The sequence below is a fragment of the Gigantopelta aegis genome, chromosome 10, assembly GCF_016097555.1.
Source record: "Gigantopelta aegis isolate Gae_Host chromosome 10, Gae_host_genome, whole genome shotgun sequence".
Taxonomy (NCBI): domain Eukaryota; kingdom Metazoa; phylum Mollusca; class Gastropoda; order Neomphalida; family Peltospiridae; genus Gigantopelta; species Gigantopelta aegis.
In genome coordinates this window covers 23306543-23327333 of record NC_054708.1, presented here as the reverse complement: position 1 = coordinate 23327333, position 20791 = coordinate 23306543, and the positions used below count along the sequence as shown (strand labels likewise).

Below are 20791 nucleotides of genomic sequence, written 5' to 3'. Positions count from 1 at the left end.
TACCACCCTGGACAAAGTTTGCCACCAGCCACCTGTCCGCCGCTGTAAGGTGAGTGTTAAAATTTAGCAGGCTCCTGATTGAGTATAACAATAGAGTCCTCGGACCGCTCTTGACTAATTTACTTAATTACAATTTTATGTGCCAGCTACTTATTATATGGGACCATGCCATCAGTGGACTTCGCCGTAATTATTTTGGTATCTTTTACAAAAGTTAGAATAGCCCGTTCCACCTCCTGTTTGAGAGCGGGGGGCGGGTTAAATATTTTAACAGGGTTAAATTTAATTTTAAGATTATCCATTATTATTTTAAGAGTATTTCTTTCATTAGTGTATTTATTACAGTAAAAGAGGAAATGTCTTACGTTATCTATTTTTTTACAAGTAACACAGAGTGCTGTGTTACTTTTTTAAATTTTAAATTGAGTGTCGTTCAGACCGAAAACAACACCAAGGCGCAGTTTGGTAATAATTTTTTCAGTTTTAACATTAGCGTAAGTGGGTCTTTTCGAATTAACTTTAGGTTTGATTAGATAATGCCATAGTCTTGTTTTGATATTCCATTCGGTTTGCCAAAAGTTAAGAAATTTTTTATGAGCTATGGCCATGGTTTCGTTAAGATTAATATTGATATTAATTTCAATTTTATCCATAACTAAAGCTTTTTTAGCTAATAGATCAGCGTTTTTCGTTGCCAGAGATGCCGACATGAGCAGGGACCCATTCCAAAGTTATAAATAACCCTTTACTATTGTTAAAATTAATCATATTTATAATTTGCTTAATTAAGTAAGAACTCTTGAATTTAAGATTCTGGAGAGCTTGTAGTGAGCTCAGGGAGTCAGATAATATAAGGAATTTTTGGGGAGTCGGATAATTAGTAATATTAGTAAGAATCCACTTAAGCGCAGAGTAAATGGCCATCAGTTCAGTAGTAAATACAGAAACGTGGTCAGTCACTCTGGCGTGGTGGGAGCTAGAAATGTTAGGCAAGCTAGGCTTGACACAGAAGGCCATGCCTGCTTTACCAGAAAGTGGGTCCTTGGAGCCATCTGTGTATATATGGATATGGTCAGGGTAATAATCATTTAAAGCTGCTCTAAATATTATATTTTTAAATGGTTCGAATTCTGTTTTTAAAATTTCCTTTCTTAAGAGCAAGGGGACATTCGGCGGTTTAATTAGCCAAGGTGGCACCAAGGGGGGAGAGTATTTATCCAGATTAAAATCCAAGAGTTCTAAATTAGATGCCATTCTGTTATTAAAATTAACTGCGGAATTAATATTAATATGTAAATAGTCATCATTATTCGGTTTCATGGTTGCTACAGGATTTAATGGTACTAAATATTTAGCTTTAAACCAGTGTTTAAGACAAAGCTGGGTGCGCCTAACACTGAGAGGAAGAATATTCAGCTCCACACGCAGACTGTCGTTTGATGTGCCCGGGGAGATTTTGGTTATAATTCTAAGCCCTTTATTGTATATTGATTCTAACTTATCCAGCTGGGTAGGTGATGCACAGCAGAAGGCTTGAGCACCATACTGTAACCTGGAGACGATAAATGCTTCAAAAATCATTAAAAGAGTGTGTCTGTCAGCCCCCCAATTGGTTGCAGATATAACTCTAAGTAAATTAATATAATTATTACAATTTTTAACTACTTCTTTTATGTGTTCATTAAAGGATAATGCTGGGTCAAAAATGACTCCCAGGAATTTAACTGACAATATTTGAGCAATGGGGTGATTATCTAATGTTAAGTTAAGTTTATACCGTCTCTTGAAATTATTATTAGTAAAAAGGATAGCAGAGGTTTTAGATCTTGAGATGGTAACACCCCAGGTTTCAGCCCAATTTTGAAGTTTATCTATATCTTTTTGAATATCTATTTTAATCTTTTCTATACACTTTCCAGATCGCCAAAAAGCTGTGTCATCAGCAAATAGACCAATACTAAGCTTTGTGTCCTTACTAGACGAGCCAGTAAGGGCAGTAGCTAGATCATTAATAAAAATACTGAAAAGTGTTGGGGCTATTACAGATCCCTGGGGTATGCCATTCTCAAGGTTTAGAATATCAGAGAATGTTTCAGTAACATTAACAGTAAAAGATCTGTTATTAATAAAACGTTCAATAAATGCAAACATAGGCCCTCTAATGCCCATGTTATACACTTTAATTAGTAGCCCGTGTCGCCAAACCATATCATAAGCCTTTTCCAGATCAACAAATATTCCGACCACTTTGTCACCATGACTTAAAGCATTTGCAATTTCAGATTGAAGTCGAAAAAGGTGGTCGGAAGTAGAGTGGTTTTTTCTAAAGCCACTCTGGTATATGGTCAAAAGGTGGTTACTTTCTAGGTGATAGCTGAGTCTGGAATTAACCATGGCCTCCATGGTTTTGCAAACACTGGATGTTAGAGAGATGGGACGGTAGTTAGATGGATTAGTTAAATCTTTCCCTTTCTTGGGGAGGCTGACAACCTCAGCATGTTTCCATGCTAGGGGGAGATAACCCTGTTTCCAGGCTTTATTATAAAGTTCCAGGAAAAGTCTGAGGGTAGCTTCAGGCATATTTTGGAAGAAAAGATAATTGAATTTATCCGGACCAGGAGCGGTACCCTTCCTGTGAGCAAAAGCCTCAGTCATTTCCTGGAGGGAAAATGGAATATTATAATCTGTAATATATTTAGAAAATTTAGCATCCAGGGGGATTTTATGATTTTTTTCTATAGTTTCTTTTATATTAGAAAATTTTAGTGGGAAATTACCATTGCTTGAATTTTTTTGGAAAGTTTGTCCAAATACTGTAGCTTTTTGTTGATTAGTAGTGTAGAGTTTATTAGCTTTTAATAGAGAAGATTTAGCAAGAGGTTTTCCCTGGATGCGTTTTATTTTTGCCCATACTTCTGTAACCTTAGATTGACTATTTAATGATGAGCAAAATTTATTCCATGAGTCTTTTTTAAGTTTAAACAATTCTTGTGTAACTTTAAATTTACTTTCTTTGAATTTACCTAAATTGTCCAGAGTTTTGTCCCTCTGGTAATTCTTACGCATTTTATTTCTATGTTTAATAATATTAGCAAGATTATCGTTCCACCAGGGTACTGAGTTATATCTGACTTTAGCATTTGATATTGGAATGGTTTTATTTGCTATTGATATAATATTGTCAATCAGATTCTTATTAAAAATATCTATATTATTATTTCTAATATTATCCGGCCTAAGATTCAAGCACAATTGATAGAAACCTGGCCAATCTGCTTTATTGAAATTCCATTTTTCTTTAACTTTAGGTATTTCCCTCCATGTCCCATTTAAATTGTAATGTGTAATAATAGGGAGGTGGTCGCTATTAAAATCATTAATGACCTGCCACTCACATTTGGACGCCATCTCCTCTGAGACCATAGTGAGGTCTAGCCAGGTCCAGGAATGGTAGGAGTCAGAAAAAAAGGTGGGAGACCCATCATTTAAACAAACAGCTTTAACAGTTTCTATAAATTGTTCAATAATAAGCCCTTGTTTATCATTAGTAGTAGATCCCCATAAAGAATTACGGCAATTAAAATCTCCTAAAATAATTAACTTATTTGTTTGTGTTTTAGAGATAGAATCCAGGTAGTTATTTATAGTAAGTTTATTATGTTGACTGCCTGGGTGGACATAAAAATTATAAATGTCTACATTCTCGACTCCGCCATACACTGTAGTGCCCAAGACCTCAATATTATTTTTGGTCTCATTGAGCGGGATGCGGGAGTAAGACAGGTCATTCCTGACAAAGGTAGCTATACCTCCTCTAGTAGAAAAATTATTATTATAAAAAAACCCAAAATACCCTGGGATATTAAAATTAATAAAATATTTTTTATTTTTAGCTTTATCTTGATTACGGTTATCTAGCCAGGTTTCTTGTATGCAAATAACATCTATGGCCGGTTTAGCATCTACAATATATTTCTTTAATTCGTCTCCATGGTTTAGTGATTTAATACCTTTAGCATTCCACTGGAGAATGGCCAAACCTTTAAATTTATCTACTTTAATTTTAGTTTGTTTATTAGCACTGTTGTTATTATTGTTATTATTATAACTATTATTTACACTATTGTTATTGTTACTGTTATTGTTAAGTTTGGTTAGATATTTAGGTGTAACTTTATTTCTCTTGTCTCCCATAATTGATTTGAAGCAATGCTAATTATTAGCTCTATTAAATTATTTAATCTAATCTATATTGTGATGGCTAGGTGTGGAGACAGGAGTTGGTTTGGCCATTCTCGGTGCATACCAGTTGAAGCTATTTGTTAGAACTTTATGATCTTTAATAGTGATACCGAGATGGTGCGAAAAGGCTAAACAGGCTGAGTGTGTAGCCATTTTAATAGTTTCCTCATCTAAATTTCCCTTAATAGGTGCCCCCAGGGAACCGTCCAGAAACAGCCCAGTTAAAACACGCAGAAGTTGTTCTGCTGTTATGGGCTGATCTGGACCGTTGTTTCTGTTTCTCATTAAAGGGGGGGGGGGGGGGGGGCTTTGTGTAGGCGTTCCCAGCATTAAAGTTATTTGTTCTAAGAAGGGGGGGGGGGGGGGGGGGCGGCTGCCGGTGTGTGTCTTTGGCGCTCGACTGGGTTATAAGCCCCCCTTGGCGGGTGGACGGACTCCTCTCTGGGCTTAGAGTTTAATACCCGAATGGCTTCCTGGTGGTGGTGGCACTCCTGGCTATGGGTATAGTGCTGACCCTTACAGTTAGCACATTTTAGTGTATTGGTACATGGGTTGTCCGTCCCCCGCTTTGGGTGTTTGTCCCCACACCTGAAGCAAACCGGATCCCCCCTGGAACGACATTTTTTTATGCTGTGTCCCCATCTCTGGCACTGCGCACATTTTATTGGTTTAGGTCTGAACATTAGTAATGGGTAAGATTGGGACCTGAAAAATATCAGGTCCACACAGTTATTTTTATCTTTCAGAAGGACATCCCAATAGCCATTTCTCGAAATTGTAACATTTTTGATATCTAGATCTGGGTTTTCTTTAATTAGAATATTTTGGAGTTGCACTGCAGACAGCGGTCCGGGTGGCATCCTGACCAGCCGTCTGCAAGTGAAGTCTTGTATGGTAGAGCTATTGTTTATAGGGTTTTTTAGTTTTTCTTTATTTGGTTTGGCACCGACCACAGTGAACTGGGGTGGTGCGGTAGGTCCCATACTATGAAGGGGGGCGATCCCAGAACCGCCCTTAGCTGGCTCCACCCCTTTATAGAAGGCCAAGGGTACCTGGGTACCCTTGGATGGTGGATTGGGACCTGGAGTTTTAGGTGGGAGTGGGGGGTACTCCTCATTAAATGTTGGTTGATTAATTTTTTTTGTTAACTGTTCACCCCCGGGACATGTTGAATTAAGAGCTATTTTCCGTTTCCGGGGAGGTGATTTTTTGGTTGGGGAACGCAAAAAATCTGAACGGACTGGGTCTTTGTTTACGTTATCGAACTGGAGACTGCGTTTAGATTTTTTTGTTTTAACTACGGTGAATTCTTCTATAAATTTGGAACGGGAGACAGTGGCTACTGGGCCAAAGATATCGCACGGCTCGTCCCCCCCATATTCCCTCCGCAACCGGTTGGGTAGGTTTTTGGGGAGGGGCCGTACAGTCTTTTTGGGTGGGATTTGGGATTGGTGAGGCAGACGCTCTAACACTAGGCTGGATTTTATGTTTGTTGTTTGGAGGATCGGACTTGTCCGCAGATGGTAGTTTACTATGGGAAGGCCTCTCGGCCGTCTCCGAACCCACTTCGGAAGGAGTCGGAGACCGCCGAGTGGCCTGAGAGTTGGCTTCGGGTTTGTCTGGCGTTAGCATGTTTACTTAGTTTAGCTTAGCTTAGTAACTTGTTTAACGTGTCCATATACCACTAAGATTTCGAACACGCCTATCCCGAGTCCGGCCTCCGATAGGATCGGGAGTCTGACTCGGGACAGGGATAACCTAACAAATAGGGGAAATTTTGAAAATTAACGCCAAAAGTATAAAAAGGGGGAAATTGGGGTTAAAAAAGTTTGGCTGCGCCCTTAAAGAAACTTATCAACATTACTATCCTATATAAATTATTAATATAATATATTTTCGGCGCAAATTTAGATGGGCTGGTCTAATATTAATAATAATTCTTAAACAATATTCATTAAACCCATGGGAGGTTAAGAGGAAAGGGGCTGCCAGTCATATTTTAAACATTGGTGTGACCAGGTGAGGGTCGGGAGGGAGGGGAGGAGCATGTTTACGTCTGTCGGGGGAGTGCGGACCTTAACGGAACCGTATAAAGAGGAAGGTGATAGACTGCTGTTAACGTTTTTTTTTTTCTCCAGCTGTCTCGCGATGCGACTAGACGTGTGTACGTGCGCTCTCGACTTGCCCCCCCCCCCCCCCCCCCCCACCTGGGGGGACTGATAGCCAGCTTTGGCTCCTTGTTGGAGTTTAGGGTCACCTATACCGGGTCACGGGCGACCGTGTCTCTGGTATATGGAGACCCGCCTCCAAAGAAGAGGACAGGAGGAACTGGAAGAGGAAGGAGAAGGAAGAAACCCGTACTGGGGACGGCTCAGGAGGGGACAAAGCTGGCGGCTCAACCGCCAGTGGCGGTCCCTTCTGCGTCGCCGCCCCCACCGAGTTCTCCGGAGAGGACGCGACAGCCATCGGCACCCGCATCCCCGGACCCGCCCTACTCGGAGTTGGACATCGCGATGTGCCAGCGGACCAGTAGGACACCACCGAAATCCACCTCCACCCCTAAAACGACGACTTCGGTGAAGCGGTCAACTTTAACGACCGCTCCCGTTGAGTCGTCTCCAGGATTTGTTGCTGTGGCGGCACCAAAAAGGAAGGCGTCATCACCGACCACCCAACCAGCCAAGACCAAGCCGCCGCCGGAAGCCGTCCCCCTGAAAGAGGACGAGGACGAGGACGAATGGAGCCTGGCCCTAGGTGGACTTCGTCATCTGCTCCACCCGGATATGCAAGGGGACACGCTACAACCGAACAAACTCCGGGGAGGTTTCGCCAACATCGACTGAAAGCCAATGGAGGACGGCAGCAGCTTTGAAATTCACCACAAGACCTTCAGTGGTACGCCGGGAGTGATCGTGACACATCGAAGGGACCAGACATATAGACAGTGCGTCATGTTTTGGAAGATAGACAACAGGTCTCTTCACAAGATGCTCAGAGCAGTCTGCGGCCCCGGTTACTCCACGGTAGTACAGGCTCTACGCCAGCGACAAGACCAGCTGCCGACACTCCGAGCAACTCCAGGATCCCCGAAATAACCAACCTTAACTAGGACAGGTAACCTCCTTTTGGGCTTAGTTGGACTTTTCGATCGAGCTTCTAAATTATTATGTTTATTTTTTTATAAATAGTCCAACGCACTTTACTTTGGCGCCCGTTCAATTGCTCAAATCACCTTAAAACCTTTTCGGCCGAGCAGTCAAACTTATTTTTGGGTTTAAATAGTTAGTCCGGACATGATGATAGGTGCAGTTATTTTCCGTAGATTTAGGTTTTTCTAGTTAGACCCGAAGGAATCGAAATTCAGCCAGTCAGAACACGGCCCATTTTCGGTGTCTACTAGTCGGTCCGCGCAGTCGCTGGACACAACTAAATACGTATTCCAAATTCCGCCCACTTCAAACTCATTCCCCCCCCCCCCCTTCTGTCCTGGACTTAGTCACTGGCAAAGGCCAGAGATTATGCCCAGGACAGACATGCTTGAAACCTTCGTGGTATATGAGCATGTAAATAAATATTGGATTGGATTGGATTGCTGTTAACGTTATTTGGGGGAATGGAGCTTAAAACCTGGAGATGAATGTTTTCTTTTTCTTTTTTTTCTCCAGCTGTCTTTCAATGAAGGTGGACGTGTCTACCTGCGCTCTCGAGCTAAATTTTTAGTCCGGACATGATGATAGGTGCAGTTATTCTCCGTAGATATAGCTTTTTCTAGTTAGACCCGAAGGAATCGAAATTCAGCCAGTCAGAACACGGCCCATTTCGGTGTCTACTAGTCGGTCCGCGCAGTCGCTGGACACAACTAAATACGGATTCCCAGTCTAGAGCTCCACGCGGTAAGACGTGTTTGTTTCGGTTGTGCACACTGCACGTGCTTTCGTGTGCTCGACTTGGGGGTCCTTCATTTCGTTGTTTTTGTCCGGGAAATGAAGTTTTCTACTGGGATGTATGCGGCCATTGGAACTGATTGAACGCTGGAACGCTTCTCGTTTCGACAGTCTGCACCACCAGGTTGGATTCTTTTTCAGCGAGATTCCTCGCCTCCACGTTTTTCTCCGTCTGACTATGTTGACTTGTTTTTTCGTGACTCGTATGACGGCCATTCTGCAGAACGCCACGGTTGTTCGCGTTTAGTCTCTACATGTCCGAGCCTGTCCTAGCAGCACTGGAAGATTGACCGCCCCACTCTAAGAAGAAATAGGAAGCGGGGTCGGCCCCTACTACTTTTTTTCTAGACTTTACATTGTTTTATAGTGATACCATCTCGTATCCTCCGGAGTCGGGCCCGTCCGCACCACTATACCAACCCATGACGACTGGACTATACCCTAGTCTGATACTCTACTCGTTCAGACGAATCCGGCTTCTCAAGATCTGTATTTCAGCACAGCACTACACCTTCAACGTCTATCGACTGTCAATCTAGGGGTTTTCTTGACGGGATGCAACCCATCTCGTCCCTTTAAGCTGTGCACCCAAACGGCCTTAACGAGGCCACTCGCGTGGACATATCGATCGGACTTTAAACGTTTAGATCTGCGTTCAAAATTTTATGTCAAAATTACTTTTTTTGTAATATTATTAAATAGTCCGATCCTCTCTTCTTTCTCTTATTTAATTTTGGACTGTCCTTCTAAAATGCTCCAAATTATATAAATATTCGGCCGAGCAGTCAATTCTTTTTTATTTTTGGCTTGTAACCTTTTTCTTTTTTTTTCTTTAATCTATTAACTTTTTTACTAATTGCTATTTTCAAAATTCTGCCCATTTTCACACACACACACCCCCCCCCCCCCCCCCCTTCCCGGCCCGCTCTATCCCGAGTCAGGCCACCGATCTTATCGGAGGTCTGACTCGGAATGGGCGTGTTCGAAACCCTAGTGGTATATGGGCACGTTAAACTAGTTATCATCATCATCATCATCAACTAAATACGTATTCCAAATTCCGCCCACTTCAAACTCATCCCCCCCCCCCCCCCCTTTCTGTCCTGGACTTAGTCACTGGCAAAGGCCAGAGATTATGCCCAGGACAGACATGCTTGAAACCTTCGTGGTATATGAGCATGTAAATAAATATTGGATTGGATTGAATGTTTTGACTAAGTAGGGAGTCTTGAGTATACCCTAACTGGGAATAAGAGGGGGTGGGGGTGTGGGTAAGATTCAGGCTCCTGTTAACATCTATGGGCTCCTGGTAGATGGTCTCGAATAGGATCTCTACACTAAGACTGGAGTTGGGGTCGGGGCGGAGATAGAAATAGCTGCCTAATTTAAGAAGGGGTGTCTCTGTTTTTGAGTGAATGAAAACTCTTCCATCCGTGAGCCTGGTGAAAAAGAAAAGGGAAGTTTCAAGACTAAAAGAAGCATCTGAAGAGATAGTTAATGGATTCCTGCAAAAAAAAATACTCATACCTGGTTGGATTTTTTCCAGCAAAAAAGACTTGTCTAATTCCAGATATGGGGGGTGGGGGGGGGGTGACAATGATTTTGCTTTTTTTTGCGGTTTCATCTCCGGAGTATTTTTCGTATATATCGTCTGCCAAAAGTCTGTAACGATTGGCAGTGCTAATGTTATATTTACCCACCTCTTCATCTGTTGATGCGTGGATCACCTCCTCCACCACCCTCCTCTTTCTCTGGCCCGCATGATGTGGTGTAGGGGGAAGGATCTTTTTCTTCTTCTTCACTGTCTTAGTTGAAGCTGGTGACCCACTGGCGCTTGCTGCGTCAAGATGAGATTTGGCGCTTACCTCGCCAATAACAACAGAGTCGGTGGTTGGGTTGGGACAAGTGTTTATTTCAACGGGGGGAACTTCTGGGAGGTCTTCTTCCAAGTGTATGATTAAATTATTGGATCCAGAAGAGGAATCGGGTTCCTCATCGCCATTACCAATGTTATTATCAAGGTCAGCGGCGACCCCGGCGACGTTGACCCCCCCGGGGGGGGGGGGGGGGGGGGGGGGGGGGGGGGGGGGGGGGGGGGGGGGGGGGGGGGGGGGGGGGGGGTGAGGAATCCGAAAAAGATTCGTCAGAAGGAATTTCTTCTATGGTTGACAAGCAAGGTTTAGTTAATATGTCAGCCATTATATTTCTAACCGGAGTCCGGAATAGGGGGGGTATGGGGGTTTGCGAGCCGTCCGTTAGGGGGGTAGAAGCATCACAAGGTTGTTTTGTTCCTGTTTGGGGGGTACCAAAATCATGGTCCCAAACAAGTTGTTCATCTGAAAATTTATTGGGGGTTGTGTTGTTATATAAAACTAAATCTAGTTTATCCGTGGGTAAGTTATTAAGATCATTCGAATCTTTTATCTCGGATGTATCGAGTACTGACTCCAACATGGCGGCTGTCATGGCGGATAGAGGTCAAGTTGTTGTTTATTGTTAATTAACTTTTTTGGTTTTACAGGATTTTCCAAGTGGAAATTATTTATTTAAATATTATAATAGTACAGTATAACAATTAATACTGTCTTGAATAGTAGCTGGCACTACTATAAAACAATAATTAGGAGTTAATAGACTAATTTACAATTACAATAAGCTACTCAAAATAAACAAAAGGCGGCCATTAGTATCTTGATGCAAGGACGGTCAGAGGACGTAATCGTAAGCAATAAAATGAAAAATCTCAATCCCTAAACGGAGCCTGCAAAGAAAATACAATGGGAAATACAGTGGCTAGTGACTTATTCTTGTCCAATGGTGGTATACTAATATATATATTATAGAGAGCTCAAAGCTTTAATAAAATGGATGAATATCTAGAAGGACCTCTCCCGTTGAAGACCCAAGAATCGACTCAACGCGATCGCTTACTGGGTTTAGGTGGCATTTTGAAAATAAATATCAGAAATAAACTGCAGCAGTATTTAATTCCTTCTAGAGTTGACACGTTTAACTCCAGTTGTTTTAGGCTAGATACCCTCTTATCAACTGCGTTTAATGACCACCGCCGATGACTAGTACATCGCACCGTTAATCCAGATTAAAAACACTTGTTAATTAACGAACACAGCTAAGCGACCGATGACCTTTAAAGGACCGCTGTTTATCAAGCCAATTGGTTATATCAACAAAAACATCTTACGTTTTTTTTTTACGATTGCCGACATTTCTTTATAACTTGCACTAAAAACAATTGTGGCCGCGATAGCAGGTTAATTTTCGCTTTTTTATGACAAAAGGCTGGCCGCGTTAAGCAGGTGGTTGCCATATAGAGGTAAAATATATAGTAAAATTCATTGGGGGGACCTCGGGGTGGCCGCCATATGGAGGTGGCCGCGAAGGCAGGTTTGACTGTATGTAGATATATATATATGTGTGTGTGTGTGTATGTATTACTCACACACGCACGCACATCCATACATACATATATATCCATGTATCCATACATACATACATACACACACACGCACACACGCATACATGCATACATGCATGCATATATATAAACTATATATAGATGTATATATTTGTACGGATGTTTTGAGTCACTATACAGCATAATTATGATATTGTTATATATAATAAATTGTGCAATCCGTTGACAACCATTGCGTCACACAAGTCGTGACAGATTCAGATTCAGATTAAGACATACTCGATTCAACCAAACTCATTTGAACTATCCTAATTCGAACCAGTTAGACGCACTTGAAATCATATCCAGACATGCTCATGTATATTGAACACTTGCAGGTTACAGCCATCAGGAAATAGTTTATTTAACGATGCACTCAACACATTTTATTTACGGTTATATGGCGTCGGACATATGGTTAAAGACCACACAGATATTGAGGGAGGAAACCCGCTGTCGCCACTTCATGAGCCACTTCTTTTCGATTAGCAACAAGGGATCTTTTATATGCACCATCCCTTAGACATGATAGCACATACCACGGCCTTTGATGTACCAGTCGTGGTGCACTGGCTGGAGCGAGAAATAGCCCAATGGGCCCACTGACGGGGATCGATCCCAAACCGACTGCGCATCAAGCGAGCGCTTTACCACTGGGCCTTTTGAACAAATGCTGCAGCTTGTTTAACAGTGTTTTTGGACAAATGTATGATCGTGTAGACAGGCCTTTATACGGCTATGTGCATACCAAGTAAAAAGACGAAGACGGTTCCCAGACGCATCGTATCTGGTCTAATCTGCAAAAACAAAAACAGGTGTAGACATGTCTTAAAATATATCCATATCCACGAAAAATACATTCATTGAATTAAAGCTATTTCAAAATAATCATGTGTTGTGGATTATGTGGGTAATTTGGTGGGTTTTTTACCTACAACTTACAAACTTTTATTAAATAATTGAAATTACCACACACACACAAAAGAAGAAAACCAACATATTTGTATGTCATATCCACACATGTTATTATCTTTTTCTCAAAAAAAACATTCTAAGAATAAAATTAAAATTGTCCAGCATGAAACGTGCTGTGTCCTGTCTGTGGGAAAGTGCATATAAAAGATCTCTTGCTGTTAAGGGAAACAATTTGTGGGTTTTCTCTGACTGTCACAATGACCAAATGTTTTACATCCAATAGCCGATACGATTAATAAGAAAATTGTAATTTATCGCAGTTTACATCAGCTATGCAAGATTGTGATGTCAGGGACGGAGATTTATTCATTAAGGAATTCATTTATAACACGTTCATGCCAATTGAGATATCGTATCATCATTTAAATCCAAGATGAACAGGAACATAGTTGTAAGAATTAATCGTATCTTTCATTATATTTTACCCCAAACAATGTTTTCTTTAAATACAGGGTTTTCCAAGGGGTAAGGAATTCAATTCTTTAAGTTATTTTCTATAGAGATATTACATCATTGCCAGAATTCAAGATGGCTAACAAAATGGCTGCAAAAAAAAAAAAAAAAAAATGCGTTATATGCATCACCTGAAATAATCCTTTTGGAACTAACTTCTATGTTTTGAGGGTGTTCAATCCATTTCTTGTTTAAAATCTTTAAGTAAATTTATCTAAAACATTATTTAAAATAATTATTATTACGTTATGTCTTAAGGGTGCAAAAATACATTCATTGAATTAAAGCTATTTCAAAATAATCACGTGTTGTGGATTATGTGGGTAATTTGGTGGGTTTTTTACCTACAACTTACAAACTTTTATTAAATAATTGAAATTACCACACACACACAAAAGAAGAAAACCAACATATTTGTATGTCATATCCACACATGTTATTATCTTTTTCTCAAAAAAAACATTCTAAGAATAAAATTAAAATTGTCCAGCATGAAACGTGCTGTGTCCTGTCTGTGGGAAAGTGCAATGTAATGTTGCATTATATAGACCAAATCTTTAATGCCAACCTGGCTGTGATAAATGGACAAGCCGCAACCAATGACTTGTTTTGGTAAAGACTGTGGAATCCGATTTTACCATTCCCATTTTCTGTCTCTTGATAATGGATACATTACTCGGTCATAAAAAAAGTTGGTTAAAAATGCTGCATTGAATCGGTTGGATGGTTTCAGATGATGCATGTCTTCACGTGAAATAGTTATTTGTGAAAGTGATCTACAGATTCGGGGTTTTTTCTCTCACTAATCGACGTCTGTGACATCTGAATGTAGCCTTTCTGGTGACGTATCCATTTAGCATCTAAGTCCTCAGGTTTAATTGGTTTAAATGTTTCTGAATGTAGCCTTTCTGGTGGCGTATCCATATCGGCATCTAAGTCTTCAAGTTTAATAGGTTTAAATGCTTCAGATAGTTTTGGTAACTGTTGCTTTTACAACCCTTTATACTATAGCAGCAATATCACAGCCTGAAAGGGCATGGGTCATCAAATGAGATGCAACCATTTCCATCAACAGAGAATATCTTGTCACTTTGATGCCTGCAGAAATATATGTTACTAGGTAACGTAATTCACTAATTGTTTCAAATGCAGCCTAAAATGATAGACAGTTTTGTACGTAATACACGCAAACTGCCAAGGGTGTTCTATACTGCTACGGCCTTGGAAGGTGTTCTCATCTCTCAAATGATGTCTGACTTAAAAATGGACCATAAACAGAAAGGATTAAGGGAAGATTGTTCAATTGTAGAGGAAGTTGTGCTTGTCAATATACAGTCGGAAAGCACAGACGGCACCGACAATGAAAATATTCTACCTGTACCAATGACAACATGCTTGGATTATATATATTTTTATTAATAAATGAGACAAATGATAACGTTTATTTGTAGTTTTATTATTCTTGAAAATATTTATCAGAATTTGAAATATAAAGCATAGATAATACTGTATAAGAATATTTTGGGGATACCCGGTGGGCAACCACTAAACTGAAAACTTTTTCCAACCCTGCCTATACATCATTCGTAGTTAAACTGTTCAGCCGCCCGTAGTATAAACATTAATCACTTAATCAGTTGTTGATATATTTTTTATGTCCTTTTAGGGTTTTAAATACATAATATATTTTTGCAACTTTAAATTTAATTTTTTTTTTTTTTTTTTTTTTTTTTTTTAATCATAAAATGCTTATTTGCAGTTTATCACTGAGGGTCATATTTAACTTTTAAAAAGAAAGCACCGGGACAGTCATTGACATTTGTCTTTATTAGCTGTTGTAGGAGATTTTAAAAACAAATGTTACATTTGTCCGGCTGAATTTAATGAATTATTAAATGTCCAAAGCTCTCTGCTTTTTTGGTCTTTGTTAGAGGTTTGTTTTCGTTTTTGGATTTAACATTATTGATAAACTACTCCAGAATGATCTAATCTATAGCCATTTTCAATTATTATTTTTGAACAATTTTAAAAACATTTTCAATTATTATTTCTATCTAATTTTAGTTATTTGCAAGTATTTTTCACAGTTAATCTATTTCTAACAGGAACTGAATAAATTGATATTTATTTTAATACATATTCTAAATATAATAAATGTTGAAAGTCCCCAAGTCCTGACAATTAACATTTTTTTTAATTAGGCCTACATGTAATAAAATCTTACCTTCAGTCGTAACCTTTCCAAATCAACAGATGCTATTCTCAAACCTCATGCAAGAATAAACAGTAATAGTATACATATTACTGCGTCTTTTCTCGCAGATTATAATTCTACAAGGAAGTTCATGTATTCCATTGTGCCAATCTGTTCTACGTCTGAAACATAATAGCTGTTTTATCAGAAACATTACAATGTCAAGTTGTAACTTGTATTATGTTCCGAAAGGATAAGGGTAGAGATGCGACACATACACTCACACACATTGCACACTCACACACATTGCACACACACACTCACACACACACACACACACACACACACACACAAGCACACACAAACACAAGCACACACACATTGCACACACATACGTATATGCAAACACACAAGAGTATGTCTTCATATGAACGTGTGCGCGCACGCGCGCACACACACAAACACAAACACGCACTCACAAGATACTCTCTCTCTCTCTCTCTCTCTCTCTCTCTCTCTCTCTCTCTCTCTCTCTCTCTCTCTCTCACACACACACACACACACACAGACAGATACACACACACACACAGAGAGAGAGACAGACAGACAGACACACACACACACACACACACTAGGAAATGGCATAAGATTTCTTTTTATCTCTATAGATTGTGATATGGGTTCCTTGTACACAATGCGTATCATAATACAGGTTTAGCAAAATAAACAAAATGCATGTATACGCTGAAGTTTATTATTTACGAAATGGACTACTTCAGTATACTAAAGCTTATTTAGTAATGTCAGACCCTTCCTTTTATTATATCTGTGAACAAAGTTTTAAAAACAAACCCAGTCAAATCAAAGAGATCGGGGTTCCCCACTAACAACGAACTTGAAATACGGAAAGTACCGAGTGTATAGGTAGATATACGCTGTATCATAATGCGGCATTATGCGCTTTATTTACTCATTGAATCATATATATATATATATATATATATATATATATATATATATATATATATATATACACACACACACTCTCAACAACGAAAGTTTAGCAAATATCTTTTATGACGTCTAAATTCGCCATGGTTGAATAAACTTAAAAGAAAACCAGGTCCTCCTGTTGTGTTAAAGGGACATTCCCGAGTTTTCTGCATTGTAAAATGTTTCCGACTAATAAAATATTTCTACGATTAAACTTACATATTATATATATTGTCTTATTTAGAATATCAGTGTCTGTATATTCAATGAGTTTCTGGTCGTCTTAATATTTGTAAGAAGCCCAAACTGGATTTTGTGTTCAAATAATTTCGTACGTACAAAAAAGTCTTTTTTTTAGGAAATAAAATGAAATTTAACCTAGTACAAATATTAGAACGATCAGAGACACGTTTAATATACAGCCACTAATATTTTATGTACAAAAATACATTTGATATGTAATTTCAGTCGTCAAAAAGTATCTGTTAGTCGATAACATAAAACAAAATTGCAGCAAACTCAGGAATGTCCCTTTAAGGCAGAGGTTGATGAGTTTATGTTGTTTGTAAATGGGTAAACATTTCAGATGTGAATACTAATTAATAAAAATAGGTTAATTTATAAATGTTATGCCATTTCTTTTAGCATTAGTTAAACTTTCGTTGTTGAGTGTGTGTATATATATATATATATATATATATATATATATATATATATATATATATATATATATATATATATATATATATATATATATATGCCTAGTCCGTCCCATCCTCCTATAAAGATGTTTTTTGTAAATAATTTTAGTTTGGTTTGACGTTAGAAAAACAGTAAAAGTGTTTTGGAAATAACAAAAAAACGACAAGTTTGTTTGCAATTAAGAAAAAATAATTCGGTTCAGAAATAAATAAAACTGTAATACATACCACTGGAAGAAAGCGACGCTTTCAGCGTTATGACCGCCATTTTGTTTTATAGACTGGTATAGTCTTGCTTTAATGAAACAACTCTGATTGTTTTCTTGTTGTTCGCTCTGTAGTGGAAGACATCGGTGGTGTCATGGTTAAGTCATCGGACATAAGGCTGGTAGGTACTGGGTTCGCAGTCCGGTACCAGCTCCCACCCAGAGCGCGTTGTAATAATTCAATTGGTAGGTGTACGGCCACTACACCCTCTACTCTCTCATTAACAACTAACCCACTGTCCTGGACAGACAGCCCAGATCGCCGAGGTGTGTGCCCAGGACAGCGTGCTTCAACCTTAATTGGATATAAGCACGAAAATAAGTAGAAAGGAAATGTAGTGAAACTAATCAAACAAGAGTAAAAAGTAAAGTTTGTTTTATTTAACGACGCCACTAGAGCACATTGATTTTTTATCTTATCATCGGCTATTGGGCGTCAAACATATATGGTCATTCTGACACTGGTGGGTTTTTGTTTAGAGGAATACCCGCTGTCGCCACATAGGCTACTCTTTTACGACAGGCAGCAAGGGATCTTTTATTTGCGCTTCCCACAGACAGGATAGCACAAACCATGGCCTTTGTTGAACCAGTTATGGATCACTGGTCGGTGCAAGTGGCTTACACCTACCCATTGAGCCATGCGGAGCACTCACTCAGGGTTTGGAGTCGGTATTTGGATTAAAAATCTCATACCTCGACTGGGATCCGAACCCAGTACCTACCAGCCTGTAGACCGATTGCCTAACCACGACGCCACCGAGGCCGGTTCAAACAAGAGTTATCTCGTATCAAGACTATATCAGTCTATAAAACCAAAATGGCGGCCATAACGCTGCAAGCGTCGCTTTCTTACTATGGTATGTACATGTATTACTGTTTTATTTGTTTCTAAACCGAATTTTTTTTTTTAATTACACTCAAATATTGTCGGTTTTTGTGGGTCTTTTGGTTTGTTATTTTTAAAACACTTGTTTTTTTTTCTTACGTCAAACCAAACTAAAATTATCTACAAATTTTTTTTTTTATAAAAGGATGGGATGGACTATAAGTATACCAATAATACCACGCATCCCCGATCTAACGTACAGCGACAGATTTTATAGTCGGCTGTCTTACGTTGAAAGTGTCAACAAACAGCTATCGTTTTCACTGATATATTTAGCCAAATGAACACAAGATATAAATAAATTACAGCTGATTATTACTTAATACATGACAATGTCGTCAAACCGGAAGTTACGAGATGTACTGACGACTGGAATACTCTCCATTTGTAGTCATGAATACGATTTAAATGAGATGATTTGAAACGTAGCATTTTTTGGTTTCAAGGACGTCAGACCCTGATACAAGGAAGGAAGGAAGGAAATGTTTTATTTAACGACGCACTCAAGACATTTTATTTACGGTTATATGGTGTCAGACATATGGTTAAGGACCACACAGATATTGAGAGAGGAAACCCGCTATCGTCACTTTATGGGCTACTCTTTTCGATTAGCAGCAAGGGATCTTTTATATGCACCATCCCACAGACAGGATAGTATATACCACGGCCTTTGTTATACCAGTTGTGGAGCACTGGTTGGAACGAGAAATAGCCCAATGGGGCCACAGACGGGGATCGATTCTTTAAGATTACATCTGTAAAAATTACTAAATGTTTGACATCCAATAGCTGATGATTAATAAATCAATGTGCTCTTTAATTTTGGAAAGATTTCATTCGTATTATATTGTGAATTTTCTAGGAAAGCAAACCTGCGTCGAATGCGGCCGCCGAGTTTAAGTCTGGTGATACTAGGATCATATCTCAATATCGGTAACAGTCATTCGGTAACATCTCATTTGGCGGATCCAGAAGGGGGGTCACGGTGGTTCCGTGACCTCTCCCCTCCCCTAGCCCCACCCCAACCCCACCAGTTTCATTCTTGAATTGTACTTTCTAATGACTTCTGGTTTGTTTGGTGGGTTTTTTAAAATATACACCTGGAAATTAATTAAGCACCATCCTGATTTGGGGAAGTAACTTATATTTTGCAACAAACTGTGACTATTTAATTAACCCATTCCATGTAAATTGCTATTTTGTTTTGGGGGTGGGGGGGGGGGGGGGGTTGGGTGGAGATGTAGCATGTCACATGATCACACGAAAGTTAAGACACAATTTTAGCCTAATTTAATGTGTAATGTTACAAGGGAAATGAAATTTGTCTATTTGGTGAAAATGTAGGTAAATTAACTATGGGACTGGCGCTAGTTTGAAATGATTTGCAAAAGTGTTTTATGGCTGTTAATGCTCGAACAAGGTCCAGCGTGTCAGAAAATCCTCAAAACTTCATTATCTGGTGTAACCCCCACCGACACGGATGGCCGCTTCAATACGTCTTCTCATGCCCTGGACCAGACGTTGGATCTGACGTTGTGGGATCGCCCGCCATTCCTGTTGCAATGCTGCTGACAATTCTGCTAAATTTTGGACTGGAGGATCTCTCTGACGTACTCTTCGACCCAGAATGTCCCACAAGTTCTCAATCGGATTGAGGTCGGGGCTTCGTTCCGGCCAAGGAATGGTAGTGATTGCATTTCGCTGTAGGAAATCCATTACTGCACGCGTTCGATGGTGTCTAGCATTGTCATCCATACACACCTGGTCTCGTGGCCAAAGCATGGTTGTCAAAGTGAGTGACGACAACGGTTTCCAGGATGTCCCTCTGATATCTTGGCCCGTTAAGATTGCCATGAACAGTGACCAGATCAAACTTGCAATCATGCGAAACGCATCCCCACACCATCACAGAACCACCGTCAAATGGAATGGTTTCCTGAATGTTGTTGGCGGCATAGGCGGTATTTGGTTGCCTCCACCAGTCATGTGCAGAAGAAAGAGGCTTTCATGGACCAATGAATCTTTCTCACGGATGCAAGATTACATCTGTGGCGTACCTGACACCATGCTAAACGTGCTGCTTTGTGTGCTGGTGTCAGAAGGGGACGTTTGATAGGCCTCCTGGCTCGGTACCCAGCGGTCTTCAGCCGATTCCTTACGGTCCTCGTTGACATGGCCCTTTTGGGAATCCAGTTATCTCTCAAGGTTTTGCTACTGGAAAAAGAGAAACGTCGAACAAGTCTTAACAACGCCCTATCTTCTCGTGGATATGTTTTACGAGGTTGTCCTGGACGGTTCCTGTCCTTGACGTCATTGGTTTGTTGGTGTTTTTCGTACTAGTCGATGATGGAATCATTTCGATTCCATCCACAAATTATTTTACAATTTTTACGTGATACTGAATTTTATTCTAAATTTTAATTATATCTATCTGTGATATTTGTATTTTTTACACAGTCCTTTACACTATGTTTTTATTTACCTGTTGATTTTTTATATTGATGTTGATCATCACTTTGTTTTTCCATTACCATAGTTTGACACCGAATAGCCGATGTATTTTTCGTGCTGGGGTGTCGTTAAACATTCATTCATTCGTACTAGTCGACTAATTACAGTATGATTCCGACACAACTGACGCCCAATTTCCCTGCAT

At 39.7% G+C, this 20791-nt stretch overlaps 1 protein-coding gene across 1 annotated transcript in view; it reads right to left on the bottom strand.

Moving 5' to 3' along the window:
* Positions 1 to 5874, bottom strand: part of LOC121383539 (P-selectin-like) — a 37325-nt gene extending 31451 nt beyond the window's left edge. Inside the window, exons 1-2 of the mRNA XM_041513626.1 lie at positions 5713 to 5874; positions 2361 to 2658 (exon numbers count right to left, since the gene is read on the bottom strand). Coding sequence (XP_041369560.1) covers positions 2361 to 2658; positions 5713 to 5874 — 460 coding nt within the window. The remainder of the gene's footprint in view (positions 1 to 2360; positions 2659 to 5712) is intronic.
* Between the last annotated feature and the right edge of the window lie 14917 nt (positions 5875 to 20791).